The 20,742-nt window shown below is 28.2% G+C and overlaps 2 protein-coding genes across 7 annotated transcripts in view; one reads left to right on the top strand and one right to left on the bottom strand.

Annotated features, from left to right (window-relative positions):
* The first annotated feature begins 4,997 nt into the window (after positions 1-4,997).
* LOC122502349 lies at positions 4,998-7,217 on the top strand. Of its 2 annotated transcripts, XM_043612362.1 has the most exons (3): positions 5,127-5,268; positions 5,429-6,041; positions 6,452-7,217. In XM_043612362.1, the coding sequence occupies exons 2-3, from the start codon at positions 5,691-5,693 to the stop codon at positions 7,073-7,075; spliced, it is 975 nt and encodes a 324-aa protein (XP_043468297.1). In that variant the 5' UTR covers positions 5,127-5,268; positions 5,429-5,690; the 3' UTR covers positions 7,076-7,217. The 2 variants fall into 2 exon arrangements, with proteins under 2 accessions (XP_043468296.1, XP_043468297.1); XM_043612361.1 differs by having other exon boundaries at positions 4,998-6,041.
* Positions 7,218-7,287: 70 nt separating this feature from the next.
* Positions 7,288-20,742, bottom strand: part of LOC122502350 (neuropeptide Y receptor type 2-like) — a 94,804-nt gene continuing 81,349 nt past the window's right edge. For 4 of the 5 annotated variants that reach the window (XM_043612363.1, XM_043612365.1, XM_043612366.1 and 1 more), the window contains one exon: positions 7,288-7,586. The gene's annotated coding sequence lies outside the window, so the exon portion shown is untranslated. Of the gene's footprint in view, positions 7,587-16,483; positions 16,848-20,742 lie in introns of those variants that run through there. The other variant, XM_043612364.1, reaches the window with a different exon arrangement.

Genomic DNA, 20,742 nt, shown 5'->3' on the forward strand with positions numbered 1-20,742 from the left:
TTTTGGAAATATGTTATTGAAAACACTGAAAATATTGAAAAAAAGTATCAATTTTCTTAATTTCCCTGACAAAAAATTTTTGTCATGAAATTTTCTAGATTTTACTGACAAAAAATTTGTTTCCCTGACATCTCCCTGACTCTACTGACGTTTATCCGACCGGAAATAATTTGTAGATTTAATGATAGTTTTTTCGATTTGAAAACAAATACAAGGTGATGAAGCAATTCTGACTTCATATTCGTTTTCAGCGGGTAAAAATACTACAAGACATGTAGATCTGATTTAATAAACAGGCCACTTTTATTTTTTTGTGTACCTTTGTTAATGATTTTCAATATTATTAATGCTTCTTTCTTATTTGGATATTATTCGATAATACTCGACTTGTTGTCGCAATATCTTTTTTAAGAAAGGATTAAAAGAAAATTAAGAAAGTTTAAACAATTTTACAAAAGTAGACAAAATTTTATTCAAATCATTATCTATTATTAATAATGAAACAATATAAAAGGATTATAATTATAATTTTAATGAAAAACTTTTTGCACCGTTGTGTAAGGAGTTTTACAAAACGGGCACTTTTTTGTTGGAGTATTTTTATAAATATTCCAGCATCTTTCGCAAATTTTAAAATGTCCGCATGGCATTTTGAAACTTTGATTTCTGAAAAAATTTAATATTTAATTAATAATTAAATTATTCGATACAATTCAATTATTTTTATAAGAAGTCAAATTTATCGCAAGAATTAAATTATTTTTTTATAAATAATAAAATTCTCCTCAGAAATTTAATTAATTTCAATTATAGCTGTGCAAAATAATTCGAACCGAACTGTTCGAATTTTTTCGCCTAGGTCGAATATTCGACATTCGAGTTAGCTTAGTTCTAATGTCGAAAATTCGCCATTCGAACTAGCCCAGTTCGGATATCGAATATTCGACATTCGACATTTCGGCGTCCAAAACCGAATAAAACTCTGTTTGGTTCGAATTTTGCACAGCTCTAATTTCAATGTAATTTTAATAAACTTAAAAAATTAAATATTTGATTACAATTATTAACAGACACAATTTATTTTAAAAAGTTGCATTTGTTGGACGTTATATTCCACTCATTTATTTATGCCATGCGGACATTTTAAAATTTGCGAAAGATGCTGGAATATTTATAAAAATACTCCAACAAAAAAGTGCCCGTTTTGTAAAACTCCTTACACAACGGTGCAAAAAGTTTTTCATTAAAATTATAATTATAATCCTTTTATATTGTTTCATTATTAATAATAGATAATGATTTGAATAAAATTTTGTCTACTTTTGTAAAATTGTTTAAACTTTCTTAATTTTCTTTTAATCCTTTCTTAAAAAAGATATTGCGACAACAAGTCGAGTATTATCGAATAATATCCAAATAAGAAAGAAGCATTAATAATATTGAAAATCATTAACAAAGGTACACAAAAAAATAAAAGTGGCCTGTTTATTAAATCAGATCTACATGTCTTGTAGTATTTTTACCCGCTGAAAACGAATATGAAGTCAGAATTGCTTCATCACCTTGTATTTGTTTTCAAATCGAAAAACTATCATTAAATCTACAAATTATTTCCGGTCGGATAAACGTCAGTAGAGTCAGGGAGATGTCAGGGAAACAAATTTTTTGTCAGTAAAATCTAGAAAATTTCATGACAAAAATTTTTTGTCAGGGAAATTAAGAAAATTGATACTTTTTTTCAATATTTTCAGTGTTTTCAATAACATATTTCCAAAAATTCAAATACATACAAAAATAATAATATTTTAGAATTATTTTTCAACATTTTGGGGAAAACAATCATGTTCAAAATTTTTAATTCAAATTCATCAAAAATTTAATTAGTTTTTTTTAAATTATACAAAAATTCTTTTGAGTAATTCAATTAGTTTCAGAAAATTAATTATTTGACTAATTATTGGAATTATTTTATAATAATTTTTAAATTTTAATTACCTTTGAACAATGTAAATAAAAATTTATTTGTATTCCTAGGAAGAATGTTGTATTTTACGAAAATAATTGTATTCTATGACCAATTTTATTTTCATTTTTCAAATTTATAAAAGCATTTTATCAAATTTTTTTTTAAATAATTGAATTCTCAAGAAAAATTTTATTAGTTATGAAAATAATTGATTTCAAGAGAAGAAGTTTATTCAACTTTTTTATTAATAATTAAATTCTGAAGAAGAATTGTATATTTAAGATAATTGAATTGTATATAGGAGAACTTTAAATTAACTAAATCTTGTAAAAAATTTTGTCAAAATTTTTCAAAATAATAGAACTTTTAAAATAATTTTATTTAAATTTTTCGAAATAAATGAATTTCTCAGAACTATTTTTTCAATTCTCTGAATATATTTGAATTCTTTGGAGAAACTTCATTAAAAAAATAAAAATAATTGAATTGATATACGAAGAAATTTATAAAAATTTGGTAAGTATTTGAGTTCCTGTTAAATTTTTATTAAAATTTTGTTCAAGTAATGGAATTCTTTTGGAAAATTTTATTAAAATAGTAAATATTAAAAATAATGGAAATGAGGAAAATTTTTGAAAATAATTGAATAATTGATATTTTCTAAAATTTCAAATTGAAACCTTTGAAGTTTATCTATTTATAAAGTTGTGAACGCAACTCTTTTGAAATCTAATTAATTTTGATATTTTTAAGTAAACTTATTACTTATAAATTATTTAATGAATAATAATTGATAGTTCTTCAAGAATGAAGTTACATAAAAAGAAATTATTGTTAGAAATAGAAAAAATTGAAGGGTTTGTATTAGAATTCTTGTCAACTTCATAGTTTATGAGGCAAACAAAAAAGACCCAAAAATTCCGAATTTTTTAATAAATTCTAAAAATTTAATTTTTTCCAGTACTTTTATTAAAAATTCTTGACTTTTCCCTGTCTTACCCTGACTTGTGGCAACCCCGCATTAATTGGTTAACAAGTAAAAGTTATAATTCGGACAAATATAAACTTGAATTGCGTAACTTTTTTCATCGAAGATATTTTTGTTGCGATTTAATATTGTCTAAAGAAAAAAAAAGTTTACCCAAAGTTCGCTCAAAAATCACTCGTTCTGTTTAAATTAACCATTTTTAGTCGCTAGAAAACTCTGAAAATATTTGACAAAAAAATTGTGTCAAATTGACATTATGATGTCACATATATAATATTAAAAGCATTTTAATATAGTTTTATTATACACAAACATAAAATTTTACGAGGCAAAAAATATAAAGTTAAATAATAGCATTCAATTATTATCTGGAAAATATTATATTTTTCATATAGTATTAGAATTTTTCATTAAAAACTAATATTTTGTAAATTGTGTATATACTGTCAAGATCAAAAAATTGCTACAGCATATGTTTCTTTAAATACAGTAAATACTACTTCTGGCTCCATCTAACATGTGTACGAAGAATCTTGTACACTGTTGGGACAAATGGTAAATGAAGTTAAGGCCTAACAGTAACATAGAAAGGAAACTCGCTGCTCAAAAAAAATTCTAACAAATGAACATTCTAACACTTGGGGAATCTAACAAATAAACGTTCTAACTTTTGGACAATCTAACAAATAAACATTCTAACTTTTAATAATTCTAACAAATAAACATTCTAACTTTTGGAAATTCTAACAAATAAATATTCTAACTTTAAGAAATTCTAACAAATAAACATTCTAACTTTTAATAATTCTAACAAATAAACATTCTAACTTTTGGTAATTCTAACAAATAAACATTCGAACTTTTAGAAATTCTAACAAATAAATATTCTAACTTTTGGCTATTCTAACAAATAAACATTCTAACTTTTGGAAATTCTAACAAATAAACATTCTAACTTCTGGCTATTCGAACAAATAAACATTCTAACTTTTGGACAATCTAACAAATAAACATTCTAACTTTTAATAATTCTAACAAATAAATATTCTAACTTTTAGAAATTCTAACAAATAAACATTCTAACTTTTAATAATTCTAACAAATAAACATTCTAACTTTTGGTAATTCTAACAAATAAACATTCGAACTTTTAGAAATTCTAACAAATAAATATTCTAACTTTTGGCTATTCTAACAAATAAACATTCTAACTTTTAGAAATTCTAACAAATAAACATTCTAACTTTTAATAATTCTAACAAATAAACATTCTAACTTTTGGTAATTCTAACAAATAAACATTCTAACTTTTAATAATTCTAACAAATAAACATTCTAACTTTTGGAAATTCTAACAAATAAATATTCTAACTTTTAGAAATTCTAACAAATAAACATTCTAACTTTTAATAATTCTAACAAATAAACATTCTAACTTTTGGTAATTCTAACAAATAAACATTCTAACTTTTGGAAATTCTAACAAATAAACATTCTAACTTTTGGAAATTCTAACAAATAAACATTCTAACTTTTGAAATTCTAACAAATGGTTTTTCTAACTTTTAGAATTTAGGCCAAAATAAGGCGTCTCGAATAATTTAAATTGTCTGACTCTCTTACTCTTATGTATTGCCATGACGACCTGCAGGCAGGCAGGCAGGCAGCCGAGCTGTGACCGTACCATTATAGCAACACATGCTAAAATCAACGCAACGCAGTCATTCGCAGACAAACGCAGAGTTTTTGGATCCTATTGGAGAAAGGCCTTTATGGGAGATTCTACTGTATGTTTGCAGAAAAGGTGTTCACTATACACATACTACATTACCTTTTCTGCAAACATCGACTTAAACACAATTGTAATTTTATTTTATAACATTTTCACTTTCTTATTACAATAATTAATCAAAAGTGTATTTCACATAAGTTTTACTGAAAAAATTAATTTTATTCATTTATATTCTACTATTACATATATTTCACTAATCATTACTTATATTTTAAATTATCCCGCCATGCAAACAATTTTCTAACCTGACCTGGTTCGATGAGGTGTACAACCTGTACAACCGCCTTAATAACAAAAACAAATGAAAAGGTCTGGTCGCGATAAACTTGATAAACAAACAATAAAAGAAAATGTATATTAAAACTAATAAGCCTGGCTTTAAAGGGAGTAATTTTTTTATTTCCACTTTTTATGGAGAAAAAAAATGTTTTGTTTGGAAAGGAAATGAATTGATTGTATTTGCCTACAATGAAGATAATGAGCCTGATAGCACGTTACCTTTAAGTGTCATAACAGTACCTGGTGAGATAAAAGATATTCAAAATTTTGATGATCGTGTTTTCATGATTTGTAAACCTTGTGGGATTTATAAATTAACGGAAAAATTACAATTTGCAAATTTAAGTCGAAGCGGTATTGGATTAGGATGTGAATTTTCAAATGTGTTTTCTTTCTCCGATAGATGTGTGCATCTAGAAGATAAGCAAATCAAAACTGTTACAAAATTATTTCAAGTGCCAACTGACAGCATTACATCAAATGAATTCTCGAGTGTTAAATTAAAAACTAATGAAACCGATGTGTCCTTTAGAACTGCATTTTTAGAAGACAATGAGGAAGGTGACATTTGTCTTATTGCCTACAACAAATTTCTTTATAAACTGACGAAAAACGTTATAATATTAATCTACAACTGTGATTATACCATTACTGGTATAGTTCCAATGGAAAAAAATGGTTTCACCTCTGGCATTGCACTTTTAACAGTTTCAACGGCTGTGATTTTTATTTATTTCGAGGAAGAGGAATTAAAATATGATAAAATTTACCTTAATTATGATAGCAGCAGAATAATAGCATTCAGTGCAAAATTCGAGGATGATTCAGATCATATTTTATTTATCTATTCCACCAAGTCAAAAACGTACCAGTGTAGAAAGAAATTGAGCTTTAAATCTGTTCAAACTATTCATGAAGATGATCGAGTTTACGTCGCTTTGAAATTTTATTGTAAATCAAATTTTGCCTTAGGTTTAACTTCATTTAATGAATTGTGCAGGATTCGTTTGAGAAAGGTAATATATTTTCACTTTTTTTTAACAAGTTACAATAATAATTAACAAATTAACGGTGTTCGATGGTCTTTTAAATTTCTAGATAATGAAACCACCCAACAAATACGGATTGGTTTTGGTTTCGTTTTTCTCTGCTCACGGACCATCGACAATTGGACACGCGGTCGCAAAATGGGAAATACCATAGCAATGTAATGCGAATCATATTCCGTATTCGTGTCGATGGTTCGTGTGCAGATTGTTTACTAATTTTACGTCATTTAAACCAGGCAGTGTCGTTTTTGTAGGTTGCGACCGTTGCGATCTACAATCTAGAAATTTCAGAAACCATCAAACACCGTTAAGTACATAGACAATTTTATTTCAAGTTATATTAATTAATTCTAAACATAAAAATATTTTTATTACAGGCTTTCGAAAGTATTTCGGAACAGGATAACGATTTTGTTGATATGAAACTCGATATGATGCAGGGTACAGAAATAATTGTTGATAAAATTTGTGAGAAGGCAAAAGAACTTCAACATTTGAATGACATGTTACAAGAGAAAAAGGATATTTTAAAAAGAATCAACATGTTTGCATATGAAAAGCATGAAAAGTATTGTCCAATGATGAATATTAAAAAATTATCAAATAAAACATATTTAGAAGCTAGATTCCGTGATGTTTTGCCTGTAAATTCGCAAGTTGTTTTAGCCGCCAATTGCGGTGATCGAACAACATTTTGCATCAAGAATGTCATCAGTTCGGAGACACAAATTAATTTACCCTTAACAAGTGTATTAAAAACAGTTGATGTTAATGTTGAATTAATTACTTATAATCCAAAGGAAGAAGCTGTTTGCTTAATCAAAGATTTTATCAAAGATCCCGATAGAACCGATCAAGGAAATTTATCACCGCAGAAGGAAAATTTTATCAAGCTCAAAATAAGAGCACTTGAAAATCTCATAAACGAGGGAAAATTTACAATGGAACTATTGTCAGAAATGAAGAATAATATACGTGCCGAGATGCAAAATACTCACTGAAAATTTCCCATTTATGTATTGAAGTTTATTTTATATACTAAAATTAATTTAAGTCTAGTTTAATATGAAATGTATTTTTGCACTTATAATTTATTGTTTTGTCCTAAGTTTATAGAAAATAAAAATAAAATTATTTTCTTTATATTATTTTATTTAGAAAAAACCATTTTTTATTTACAAAAAATTTACAATCCATTTCATTTCTTATTCTGATAAATTCTGTTATTATTATTATTATTATTATTATTATTATTATTATTATTATTATTATTATTATTATCATTATTATTATTTTGGTCTAAAAGTTTTAAGTACTTGGACAATATTTACAATTCTAAAAAAGTTTCCATAAAATTCTAAAGTCAATTTAAAAATTATATTATGTATAAATTTAATTTTAAAAAATTTCTAAAAACTGCAGATTACATTATTATTCCATTCATTATTACATTCTTTGGGTATCTTTTTAGAATTTTTCAGTTTTAAGGAGGTTGTGTACTGGTATGCAGACCTTCAGAAAAAATATTGAATTGACATTAAAGAATTTTTTAATATTATTGTTATTCGTATCTTCTGGAAGTAAAATATCAAATTTCAAGAAAAAAATTTGCAACTTGCAAAAATTGTTTATATTTAATCATTTTGCATATGATCAAAGTTTTCTTCATATTAAAAGGTTAAACTTTTTCAAAACTGATTCGATTTAAGTCTATGATGGCTTATTTTCCTCAGAAAATGGTTCTCTATAACTTGACCTTTCAAATTTATAAACAAATACACCGTTTTGAAAATATGTTTATTTGTTTAAAAAATTTTTTTAATATTAAATCACTTTTTTTAAACAAATAAGCATATTTTAAAAACGGTGTATTTGTTTATAAATCTGAGCGGTCAAGTTATAGAGAATAATTTTTGTGAAGAAAATAAGCCATCACTGACTTAAATCGAATCAGTTTTGAAAAAGTTTAACCTTTTAATATGAAGAAAACTTTGATCATATGCAAAATGACTAAATAAACAATTTTTGTAAGTTTCAAATTTTTTTCTTGAAAATTGATATTTTTTCTTCCAGAAGATTCCACGAGGAAGCAAAATATTCATTTTTTGAAAAATTGAATAAATTAATTACGCCATATTTACAGAATACAGGCATCACAGTTGGTCCCCTTTTCCCCTTTTGTCCCCTTATTTCAATTTTATCACCTTTTTCCCCTTTTGGCTGATTTGTCCCCTTTTTCATCTTTTTCTAATAAAATATAAACTAAAAAATATTAAGATGATGAAGAAAATCGATCACTCCGAGTCAGGATTTGACCGAGTGATAGCATCATTATTATATATATTTTCTAAAAAAAGTTCTAAAATTTTTTTCATATTTTTTTCTACCCCCTCCCCCTCGGACAATTTTTTATAAAATTCAAAAATATTTATCCGACAAATTACTAACCTATAGGGCATATCATAAAAAAAATTTGAGAATAATTGGACATTTTTTTTTTGGGTGGACTTTTGACGTGATATCCACCTTATTAACACCACAACGTAATATAAATTTGTTTTTTTATGTTAATGATTTAAATATTATAGATATCGTAAAGAATTTTATAAATTATAAGGTGGTTCATTCAACAGAATGCAGACTTCTAGAAAAATAATTAATTATTATTTAAATAATTAAAATATTATTATTAATAGTTTTCTCTACAAAAACAAAAATTCTAATATATAAAACCTTCAATTTTTTCTATTTCTGACAATAATTTCTTTTTAAATAACTTAATTCTAATTCTAATTTTAATTAATTTAATTCTAATTCTATTTCTAATTCTAACTATCATAAAATTATTACTTAGAAATTATTTAAAGGATAATTTTATTTATAAATTTCAAAATGAATTGAATTTTAAAAGTGTTGCGTTTACAATTTTCATAAATAGATTAACTTCAAAAGATTCTAATTTAAAATTTTATAAAATTTCATTAGAAATTCTAAAGAACTTAAATTTTTGAAAAAATTTTCAAAATTTAAATTATTCTGAAATTTGTTAAATTTTGCTTCCTCATAAAGGAAGCTTTGTATTAGCAAAATTTTGGATTGTCATTTTTTGACATATTTATAAATTTTTTTTTATTATGCCTAATACTTTAGTACTTTATATATGCACAGGAACTCCCCGTATAAATGTTCTAAATAAATAAAAAAAGATTTCGACGTATTTTGATCTCCGAAGTTCAAAAAAACGGATTTTAAAAATTTGTCCCGATGTGTGTGTGTGTGTGTGTACTAACATTACATTTGCCTCAATATCTCAGAACGAGAAAGACCTAAAGGCCTCAATTTTTTTTTAAATTGTAGGTCTCCCCGGGGGACATAAAATGAGAGTATTTTCAGCCCGATTCATGAAGTTCAACTATTTTTTTTTTGCATTTTTCATTTTGTAAAAAAACGTATTTGGACATAACTTAAAAAAATGTTAGGACACTTATAAATGTTTTTCTTTAGTTTTGTAGAGTTTTTTCACACGCATCTTTTGAGCCCTAATTGAACATTTTTCGTCCATATTAACCGGAGATATTAAACTTTTAAAAATCAAAAATTTTGGAAAATAAGACTTTTATAAAAATTTTTTTAAATGATGTAAAAGTAACTTCAAAAAGTTATTACCAACTTGAAGAGCATTAAAAAATGATTCGATTGACCTATTTTTAAACCTGATTCGGGCAGAAATTATGAAATTATTGGTATTTGAAAAATCAAAAATTGTGGAAAATATCATTTTTTCAACATTCTTCCCACATAGCACAATAGTATCAGGTAACGTTATGTTGAATACTAATCGTAAAGGCTCATTACACGATATTGCTGTGAAGTTGAGTCTCTAATAAGACAAGGTGCGCATCGATGTTCATAGCTATAGGTATACTAAAGTATGATGTGGTATATCTATAGCTATGAACATCGATGCGCACCTTCTCTCACATTGGAGACTCAACTTAATAGGCCTAAGGTGAACTAAAGCTGAGTCTCCAATAGGTGCCAATATGCATGTGCAAGTGCCAGTGCCAGTGCCAAACCCATTTAAAATCATAGAGATAATATAAATAGAGTGGGGATGGTTTGCATGTATGCGTCCGCTTGATAGAAAGAGAAAGAAGATTTAGCACCAGTAGGTGTCTCTCTTGCGCTGGAGCTCATTGAAGGACAGATACTGGTGTTAAATCTTCTTTCTCCCTCCAACTCATTCTGTATATGGCAGGACACTTCCCCCACACGCTACCGCCTATACCTTCCCCACTCTATTTATAATATCTCTATGTTTAAAATGTATTGGGGATTGGCACTGGCACCTACATTGGCACCTATTGGAGACTCAGCTTAAAAACTTCCGCCATGGAGGTAAGGCAAGAAGGCTAGAGACAGGAGGTGAAACTTCGGTAGTGGAGATGAGTCAAAAGCCTTTCATTAACCAGGCGTTTTTCGTTTCGAAAAGTCGCCGGCGCGGTGCTTCTGCCCATCACTCACACATCAAGTCAAATTCTTGTATACCATATGTTTTACATATGTGTATGATATGATTTTAATTTGAGGTTAACTCTAAAGTGCAATCAGTGCAATCGAGGCACAATTGACAATGTGTGACATAACGGATATATAGAATTAATGTGAGTGATTATTAAATTAAGTGTTATTCAAATAGTTAAAAATTCCGAAAACGTGCTGTGTGAAAAGTTGTAACAAGAAGCAAGATAAACCTACACAACACTATGACTATTACTTTTTGTTAACTTTTAATACACTTTATGCTACAGTTTACACATTTTTTTGTTTTTAAAACGTTTTTTTAATAACTTTAAGATGTTTGAAAATATAAACACTTATATTTCATATTGTATTTGTATAGAATATATTTTCCTGTGTTTACGTGTGTAGCTGCGCAGAAGTCCGTGTGGTCTATTGCGGCGAAAACTTTTTTTGAAAGTAAACGCCTGACCATACATCAGCTGAGCGACTCAGCATTGCCATACCCCCACTACCGAAGTTTTACCTCCTGTCTCTAGTCTTCTTGAGGTAAGGTTACATGTTAGGGTGTGGTAACTATATATGATAAGGCTATGGTAACCTTACACGTTAAGGTTTAGATAACCTTACACGTTAAGGTTGATGTAACCTTACACGTTAAGGTTGAGGTAACGTTACACGTTAAGGTTGAGGTAACGTTACATGTTAAGGTTGAGGTAAGGTTATATGTCAAGGTTGAGGTAAGGTAATTAATAAGTTGTAAGGTTAAGGTAAGGTTGTGATAAGTTTACCAGTTATGGAAAATATTGACAAAATAATTAATAATATAAATAATAAATAAATATTAAATTAAAAAGTTAAGTTTGTTGCTCTTCTCTATTTTGGAAACCTGACATGAAGCAGAAAATTTTGAAAACAAATTTGGGTAGACTGGGATTCGAACCCGGGATCGACGCGCATAAACCTAACATCCTAACTAACTGAGCTAAGTGGAGAACTGGTAGCAAGAAAATTAATTTTGCCTTTAAGGAGTTAATCATATTCTTGGTTCACCTTAAAGGCAAAATTGATTTTCCTTCTGACAGTTCTGTACTTAGCTCAGTTAGTTAGAATGATTGGTTTATGCGCGTCGATCCCGGGTTCGAATCCCAGTTCCCCCAAATTTGTTTTCAAAATTTTCTGCTTCATGTCAGGTTTCCAAAATAGAGAAGAGCAACAAACTTAACTTTCTAATTTAATATTTATTTATTATATTATTAATTATTTTGTCAATATTTTCCATAACTGGTAAACTTATCACAACCTTACCTTAACCTTACAACTTATTAATTACCTTACCTCAACCTTAACATGTAACGTTACCTCAACCTTAACGTGTAAGGTTACCTCAACCTTAACGTGTAAGGTTACCATAGCCTTATCATATACATATACTTACCACACTCTACATGTAACCTTACCTCCATGGCGGAAGTTTTTAGTTCACCTCAGGTCTACCACAGACCGACAGATTAGCTCGGTCGGATGAATGCCTGGCTCGGTGGGCAGACCAAGGGTACTTGGTTCGCGCCCATTAGCCTGGGATTTTTCCGGCACGTGAGATAAAGGCCAACGCAGAATAGATCTGTAACCGGAACCGCAATCGTAAGCGTACACTGTAAAAAAATCTGGTGTAAAATAACACGAAACTTGTAATTTCACACATCAAAATTATAGGTTGCACGTAGTAAATATATTTCGTTCCAAAAGTAGTTTTACTATTTTTAATAATTTTACATTATACGACTATGTAATTTAATAGTTTTGTGTAAATTTACTACGTCCGACGTAGGAAAATTTGATCACTATGTCCGACGTGGTATTTTTACATTGCGTGTATTTCTACACTTTGACGTAATATTACGTCGCACGATCTGTACAATTACATGGCGAATGTAATTTTCTTATTCCTTTAAGATTTTCAAAAAATTTTCAAGTTTTTATAAATAACTCTAAAAAAGTGTATATAATGTACATTTATAGAAAGTATATGCTAATTTATAAGTAAATAATAATATAACAAAAAGTTTTGGGCTATATTTCATAAATACAAAAAGTTACGACTGAAAATATTATTTCAAAAAATATTTGCAGGTTATGTAGATTACAGTGGGCGTGTAAAAATACCACGTCGGACATAGTGACCAAACTTTCCAACGTCGGACATAGTAAATTTACAGCAGATTTTTTTACAGTGTAAGAATGAGTTAAAGAAGGATAGGTATATTGTTTATCCTTCTCTAACTCATTCTTACGCTTACGGTTACGATTGCGGTTCCGGTTACAGGTCTATTCTGCGTTGGCCTTAATCTGAGCGGGAGGTTTGACGTCGAAGTATAATGATGTGCACCGTTTGTCCGGTACCAGGAAGGAAGAGTAAGGAGACCGAACTCTGTGTAGAAAGCGCTTTAAAAATCTCAGAGAAATATGCACGAAAAGTGCCAGCCGTATTCTCGAAAGCATTCGACAATTCTCGCATGCGTAAAATGTCGAATGGTTAATGTCGCATGCGACTCTGAAAGTCTATTCTCAATGACCGTTCGAGATAGGTTGTTCGAAAATTTCCGTGTGCGACATTCATACATTGTTGCCGTCGTTTCCAAATACTTATCTGCCAATCATAATTGAGGAGGAAGAGAACTTGACATATGAAAAAAATACAAATAGTTATCCGTTCATTTAAATATTTCAAAATCAATTCAATTTTGTGTTTACAATTTTTATAAACAAATTAACTTTAAGCGGTTTCAGTTTGAAATTTTATAAAATTTTAATTTTGAATGAATTTAATTTAAAATTTTGATAATTCAAATTCTTTTGAAATTAGTTATATTTGGCAATATATATTTAATTAATTATTAAAAATAATGAATTTATAGAAGAATTTTAGTTAAAAACACTAAATACATTGAATTTTGTAGACGTACGTTACAAAATGATTACAAAAATTAAATTATTTTTAAATGTAAAAAAATAATGGAAAAATAATAACAATCAAACATTTATTTAAATAGAAGTTACTGATATTATTACGAATAATTTTATAATTAAAGAAATTCGTAAATAAATGTAACAACATTTTTTTTATATTAAAGTTTTAATATTAGCATTTGTAAATTGAGAATTTTCTACAAAAATGTTAAGAAACTGGAATATGTAATATTTTTTTTTAAAGAAAAGAATCAGTTTGTGAACAATATTGTCATTGAAAAATTAAAATTCTGCATAATAAAGGGATATATCCCTTTATATTATGCATAATTTTAATTAAATATATATTTCCTATTTTTGCAAAAAGAAAATTTATTTGTTAATCAAAATTTTTTGTAATTTTATAATTTTAAATTTTATTTTATTTTAAATCTTAAAAAAGAGCATACTTTCAATTTGTGAAACAATATTTTGTAAAGAAAAAAACAAAAGCATACACAAAAACTAACTTTAAAGTGTGAACAGACAGAAAAAATGAAACGAAGATTAAAAAATTAAAAAAATTTATATTGTTTACATGATTCATTCACAAAAATAACACAAACATGTGCAATTTATCCATTATAAATTTTGCATATTATAAATTATTTACATAAACTTTTATTTCACAAGTTTACTTTTAATTCTTAAACATTACATTTAGGTTATTTTGTATAGTTTTTCTACTTTAGCATGCGGTTCATGCACACTAATACTACTTTATATTATATACGTTTATTACAAGGATGACACACAACCTTATTTTTTACTATCATTTCGTATACGACTTTGCATCTCGAATGGCCACTACCCACTCGAGATGAACCATTCGGAAATTATCGCATACGACATGAAATCTCGCATGCGACAAGCGTTCGAGAATAGCTTTTTCCATCTCGAATGGTCTGTCGCATGCGACATCTAGGGTCATCGATTCGAGAATACGGCCTGGCTCACTGCGTTCTAGTCGACCTCCAATTAAGTTGATCATGCGCATAAGCTGTGTTGTGTCTCTGTTTCTCGTAAAAATTGTGCGAGTGAGATGTAAGATCTAATGTTTACATTTAGCCGGTCTTAGTGAGATACATACATATACAATACAAAGTTTTTCGAACTTTTGACGATTCGATGTTTTTAGCATTCGACGTTTTTATCATTCGACGATTTGAGCATTCGACGAATTAACAGTTCGATGTTCTGAGCATTCGACGTTTTTATCATTCGACGAATGGAAAATTCGATGATTTAAGCATTCAATGAATTAACAATTCGATGTTTTGAGCATTCGACAAATTGATAATTCGACGTTTTGAACATTCGACATGTTGACGATTCGATGTTTTTAGCATTCGACGTTTTTATCATTCGACGTTTTGAACATTCGACGAATTGAGAATTCGATGTTTTTAGCATTCGATTAAATGAAGATTCGATGTTTTTAGCATTCGACTAAATGACGATTCGATGTTTTGAACATTCGACAACTTTACCATTCTACTACTTGAGGTTGAGTCCACAATCAAATAAATCGTCTCGATTTCGATGCGCAGTAAGCAAAAATGTATGTACGCGCATCGAATCGTCTTGAAAGTCGAGACGATTTTTAGCTATTCTGGACTCAGCCTGATAATTCGAACAGATGGCGTTTTGACTATTTGAGCATTCGACGAATGGACTATTCGATGGTTTTACCATTCGACTAAATGACAATTCGACTTTTTGAGCATTCGACGTTTTGAACATTCGACGTTTTTAGCATTCGACGTTTTGAACACTTGACGAATTGAGAATTCGATGTTTTTAGCATTCGATTAAATGAAGATTCGATGTTTTTAGCATTCGACTAAATGACGATTCGATGTTTTTAGCATTCGACATTTTTATCATTCGACGTTTTAAACATTCGACGTTTTGAACATTCGACGAATTGAGAATTCGTCGTATTGACTATTCGATGTTTTTAACATTCGACGAATTGATAATTCGACGTTTTGAACATTCGACGTATATTGACAATTCGATGTTTTTAGCATTCGACGTTTTGTCCATTCGATGTTTTTAGCATTCGTCGTTTTGTCCATTCGATGTTTTTAGCATTCGACGTTTTGTCCATTCGATTACTTGGCATTCGACTATTTGATCATTCGACGACTTGGCGATTAGGGGATATGCATGCGTCTCCATTCGAGATGGAAAAAGCTATTCTCGAACGCTTGTCGCATGCGAGATTTCATGTCGTATGCGATAATTTCCGAATGGTTCATCTCGAGTGGGTAGTGGCCATTCGAGATGCAAAGTCGTATACGAAATGATAGTAAAAAATAAGGTTGTGTGTCATCCTTGTAATAAACGTATATAATATAAAGTAGTATTAGTGTGCATGAACCGCATGCTAAAGTAGAAAAACTATACAAAATAACCTAAATGTAATGTTTAAGAATTAAAAGTAAACTTGTGAAATAAAAGTTTATGTAAATAATTTATAATATGCAAAATTTATAATGGATAAATTGCACATGTTTGTGTTATTTTTGTGAATGAATCATGTAAACAATATAAATTTTTTTAATTTTTTAATCTTCGTTTCATTTTTTCTGTCTGTTCACACTTTAAAGTTAGTTTTTGTGTATGCTTTTGTTTTTTTCTTTACAAAATATCGTTTCACAAATTGAAAGTATGCTCTTTTTTAAGATTTAAAATAAAATAAAATTTAAAATTATAAAATTACAAAAAATTTTGATTAACAAATAAATTTTCTTTTTGCAAAAATAGGAAATATTTATATTTATTAATTAAAATTATGCATAATATAAAGAGATATATCCCTTTATTATGCAGAATTTTAATTTTTCAATGACAATATTGTTCACAAACTGATTCTTTTCTTTAAAAAAAAAATATTACATATTCCAGTTTCTTAACATTTTTGTAGAAAATTCTCAATTTACAAATGCTAATATTAAAACCTATCTCGAACGGTCATTGAGAATAGACTTTCAGAGTCGCATGCGACATTAACCATTCGACATTTTACGCTTGCGAGAATTGTCGAATGCTTTCGAGAATACGGCTGGCACTTTTCGTGCATATTTCTCTGAGATTTTTAAAGCGCTTTCTACACAGAGTTCGGTCTCCTTACTCTATTCCTTCCTGGGTTTTCTACAGTTTCCCTCTACACTGGCGAGAAAACCCATTAGACGGGTGGTCCAGGCAAATGCGAGTACTCCTAACCTCAAAGTCGTTCTGTAGAAACGCAAAAACAAGTTGGTATATAAGAGTGTGTGTTCTGACAGTTGGCTAAGCCTAAAGTCATTTAAAAAAAGAAAAAAAAAAAGGTCTACCACAGCAATATCGTGTAACCTTATGAGCCTTACGATTAGTATTCAACATAACCTTACCTCATACTATTAGGTAGTTCAAGTTGGGTGGGGGAAATCCAATATGGCTGACATCAGCTGATTTACCGGAGGACAAACAATGCATTGAATTCAATGGGACAAATCAGTTTTTTAACCATAACTTTTTAAATATTCATTTTTGAACCATAGTGTAATGGAAAATTATTCTTTATTTATCGAAATCTATTTTTTAAAACAATAAAATTTAATTTTTTGGTTTTATTGTTTTAAAAAATAGATTTCGATAAATAAAGAATAATTTTCCATTACACTATGGTTCAAAAATGAATATTTAAAAAGTTATGGTTAAAAAACTGATTTGTCCCATTGAATTCAATGCATTGTTTGTCCTCCGGTAAATCAGCTGATGTCAGCCATATTGGATTTCCCCCACCCAACTTGAACTACCTTATTGTGCTATGTGGGTTGTTTATTAACTTATGTGTAATTATTCAACTATTATTACCATCTTATAGAATATATAAAAACACATTTTTTGGACCAAGATTTAATGATTTTTAACCCTTTTATAAAAAGTAATTCTTATATTTTAATTATTATTTCTACACTGAAAAAAAAGTGCTGTTGAATCAAATATCTCCATGCTATTGAATTCCCCGTCATTGATTCAATGACACATTTATTAATCGAAAAGTATATTGCTTAAAATGAAAAAATGAAACTGTTTAAATTAAAAGTACGGTACTGTAGAATTAATGATATTGTGCAAATTGTTTCTATAGTTCATCTATATATAGCAACAGAATAATTTATTGCTTCTTTGACATTATTCATTTGAAGCATCTAATAGGTAAATTTGAAGAAAATGCGTGTAAATTTAAATCAAATGAAAAATTGTTTGCTCTAAAGAAGCGCGCTCTGAAAACGAAAGCATATGCTTTCGTTTCAATGAGTGGTGCTATTGCGGACTGCCTATAGCATATGCTATAAAATTAAGAACACTATGTTTTGAGACATTGACAGGTACTAAATTTATTGAAATACTTACCCACATATATTTATATGTTTATTAAACCTGTCGTTTTTGAGATTCCAATATAAAAAAGTATTATTTAAATTCTTTTAATTAATTAATGACTAGTTAAATATAAATTCCCTATATAAATTCCCTTATATACGCGAAAAATCTCGAGCACGGTATTTAACCACAAAGTAAGTGCCCAACGTTGAGAAGCGGATGTATTACATTGCAGCGCGGCGGTTCTCGTCTATCACGGAAGTTAAGCGTCGTTGGTCGCGGTTACTAAATGGATGGGTGACCGCTTGGGAATAGCCGTATTTTTCTGACTAAAAAAGATAAGTGTGTTTGAATGTGTATGTGTGTGTGTGTTTAGCCGTTGGAAAAAATGAAAATAATAATAAAGATGTATATGTTAGTGTGAAAAATTGAAAAAAAGATGTGTATAAAAAGTGTTGTGTTAAAGGTGTGAGAATTAATTATAGTATATAAAAAACATGTGAACAAAAATTCCCTTTTTTCAATTTATCGTTGGTATATATTTAACCACATAAAAGAATTGAATTATGGTATGGTGTTATTCAATCGATAGCAACAACTAAAAAAATTAAGAGTACAAATTTTTGAATCATAAAAATGATGCTTTTAAATTTAAAAGTTATAGTCATTGACTCAAAAGCATATACTGTTAAATTAAAAAATGTTGTTTATTGATTCAAAAGGATTCACCTTCGAATTAACATAGTATGCTGTCAATTTGAGAAATATGCTTTTGTTTCAAAGAAAGTGATACTATCGAATCATTAGAATCGGTGCTTTCAAAACAACAGCATATACGTTAGGCAGCCCGTTATGACACTATTCAATGAATCAAACCCATATGTCATTGATTCAACAGCATTTTTTTCTCCGTGTATGAGGAAGCAAAGTGTTCATGAAATGAACACCAAAATTATAAAAATGTACAATTTGGCAGCGGTTTTTAATATATATATATATATAAATTATATAATTATAAATATAATATATCCCAGTAAAAAAAAACTAATTCAAATGAATTGAAACGAATTAACATTTTTGGTAGGCTCCAATTCGTATTTGTCACAAAGCGGGATTCACTCAAGCTCTTTGTATATTCAATTGAATTTAATTCAATATGTACCAATTTGTCCAAACGAATTCGCATTCGAAAGAAATGGCCAAGGAATGCATTGAATTCGTGCTAACGAATTGAAAAAAATTAAAGGCTCAAAACTTGTCCAGTGAATTGGTACGGATAGAAGGTTCGGAAGTTCAATACAGTTTCACGAATTCAGGAAAATTGCATCATGGCTCCAATTCGTATTTGTCACAAAGCGGGATTCACGAAAGCTCTTTGTGAATTCTTTTTAATTCATTTCAATTAGTTTTCGTTTACTGGGATGGGCAATTCCACGTGAGATTTCAGTCGACCTCTTAAAATCGGCCAAACCTATTTTTTTTCTATTCTGTATTGAAAAAAAACAGATACGTATTTTTTTATTATTTTTTTGGAGGCCAAATTTTTGAGTTATGAATTTTCAAAATTTTCGCTTTTTAAATGTAGTTATATTTTTAATGTCAGATAACTCAAAAAATATTGCTTCTTTTCATTTTTTGACAAGAGAAAAAAAGTTTTGTTTTTCTCTCTACTTTTGAATAATCATAACAAAAAAAATTTTTTTTCATTTTTTATTAAAAAAATAAAAAAAATTTATAAACAAATTAATTTTTTTTAACTTTGGGTATGATAAATTTTTAATTTTCTTTTTTTAAAACATACCTGGAAATGATAAGAAGGTTTTTCAAAAAGTTTCAGAGTGGGCCTGACAAGTTTGATGGGTCCAAAAAAATAATTAAGCTGTCCGTGCAGGTCGCACGCACGTGGCACAATGGGATTTTTTTTACAATTTATTATTAAAAATTGTCTAGAGCCTACAAATTTTATCGGATTTTGATTATTATTGAATTTGTTGGCTCTAGACAATTTTTAATAATAAATTGTAAAAAAATCCCATTGTGCCACGTGCGTGCGACCTGCACGGACAGCTTAATTATTTTTTTGGACCCATCAAACTTGTCAGGCCCACTCTGAAAGTTTTTGAAAAACCTTCTTATCATTTCCAGGTATGTTTTAAAAAAAGAAAATTAAAAATTTATCATACCCAAAGTTAAAAAAAATTAATTTGTTTATAAAATTTTTTTATTTTTTTAATAAAAAATGAAAAAAATTTTTTTTTGTTATGATTATTCAAAAGTAGAGAGAAAAACAAAACTTTTTTTTTCTTGTCAAAAAATGAAAAGAAGCAATATTTTTTGAGTTATCTGACATTAAAAATATACCTATACATTTAAAAAGCGAAAATTTTGAAAATTCATAACTCAAAAATTTGGCCTCCAAAAAAATAATAAAAAAATACGTATCTGTTTTTTTTTCAATACAGAATAGAAAAAAAATATGTTTGGCCGATTTTAAGAGGTCGACTGAAATCTCACGTGGAATTGCCCATATATATATATAATAATATATTATTATAACAAGTTGTTCATTTCATGATCATTAAGCTTCCTCAATATAATATATACCAATTGTTTAATTTTTTATTTTAGAATAATTATTTTAAAGTGTTAAGATAAAATGTCAAAAAATACAAAATTTCAATTTTTTGTGAAAATTTAAAATATTTATTAATTCTATAAATTTTGATAAAATATATACTTTATATACATGAATCGATTCGTT

This window comes from Leptopilina heterotoma, unplaced genomic scaffold (genome assembly GCF_015476425.1).
Source record: "Leptopilina heterotoma isolate Lh14 unplaced genomic scaffold, ASM1547642v1 Lhet_228, whole genome shotgun sequence".
In the NCBI taxonomy this organism is placed as follows: Eukaryota; Metazoa; Arthropoda; class Insecta; order Hymenoptera; family Figitidae; genus Leptopilina; species Leptopilina heterotoma.

Excerpts from the sequence above, each read along its gene's own strand:
- LOC122502349 (XM_043612361.1), top strand. The coding sequence starts at position 5,097 with ATGTATATTAAAACTAATAAGCCTGGCTTTAAAGGGAGTAATTTTTTT. Across the intron at positions 6,042-6,451 it reads GCAGGATTCGTTTGAGAAAG|GCTTTCGAAAGTATTTCGGA; the intron begins GTAATATATTTT and ends TTTTTATTACAG.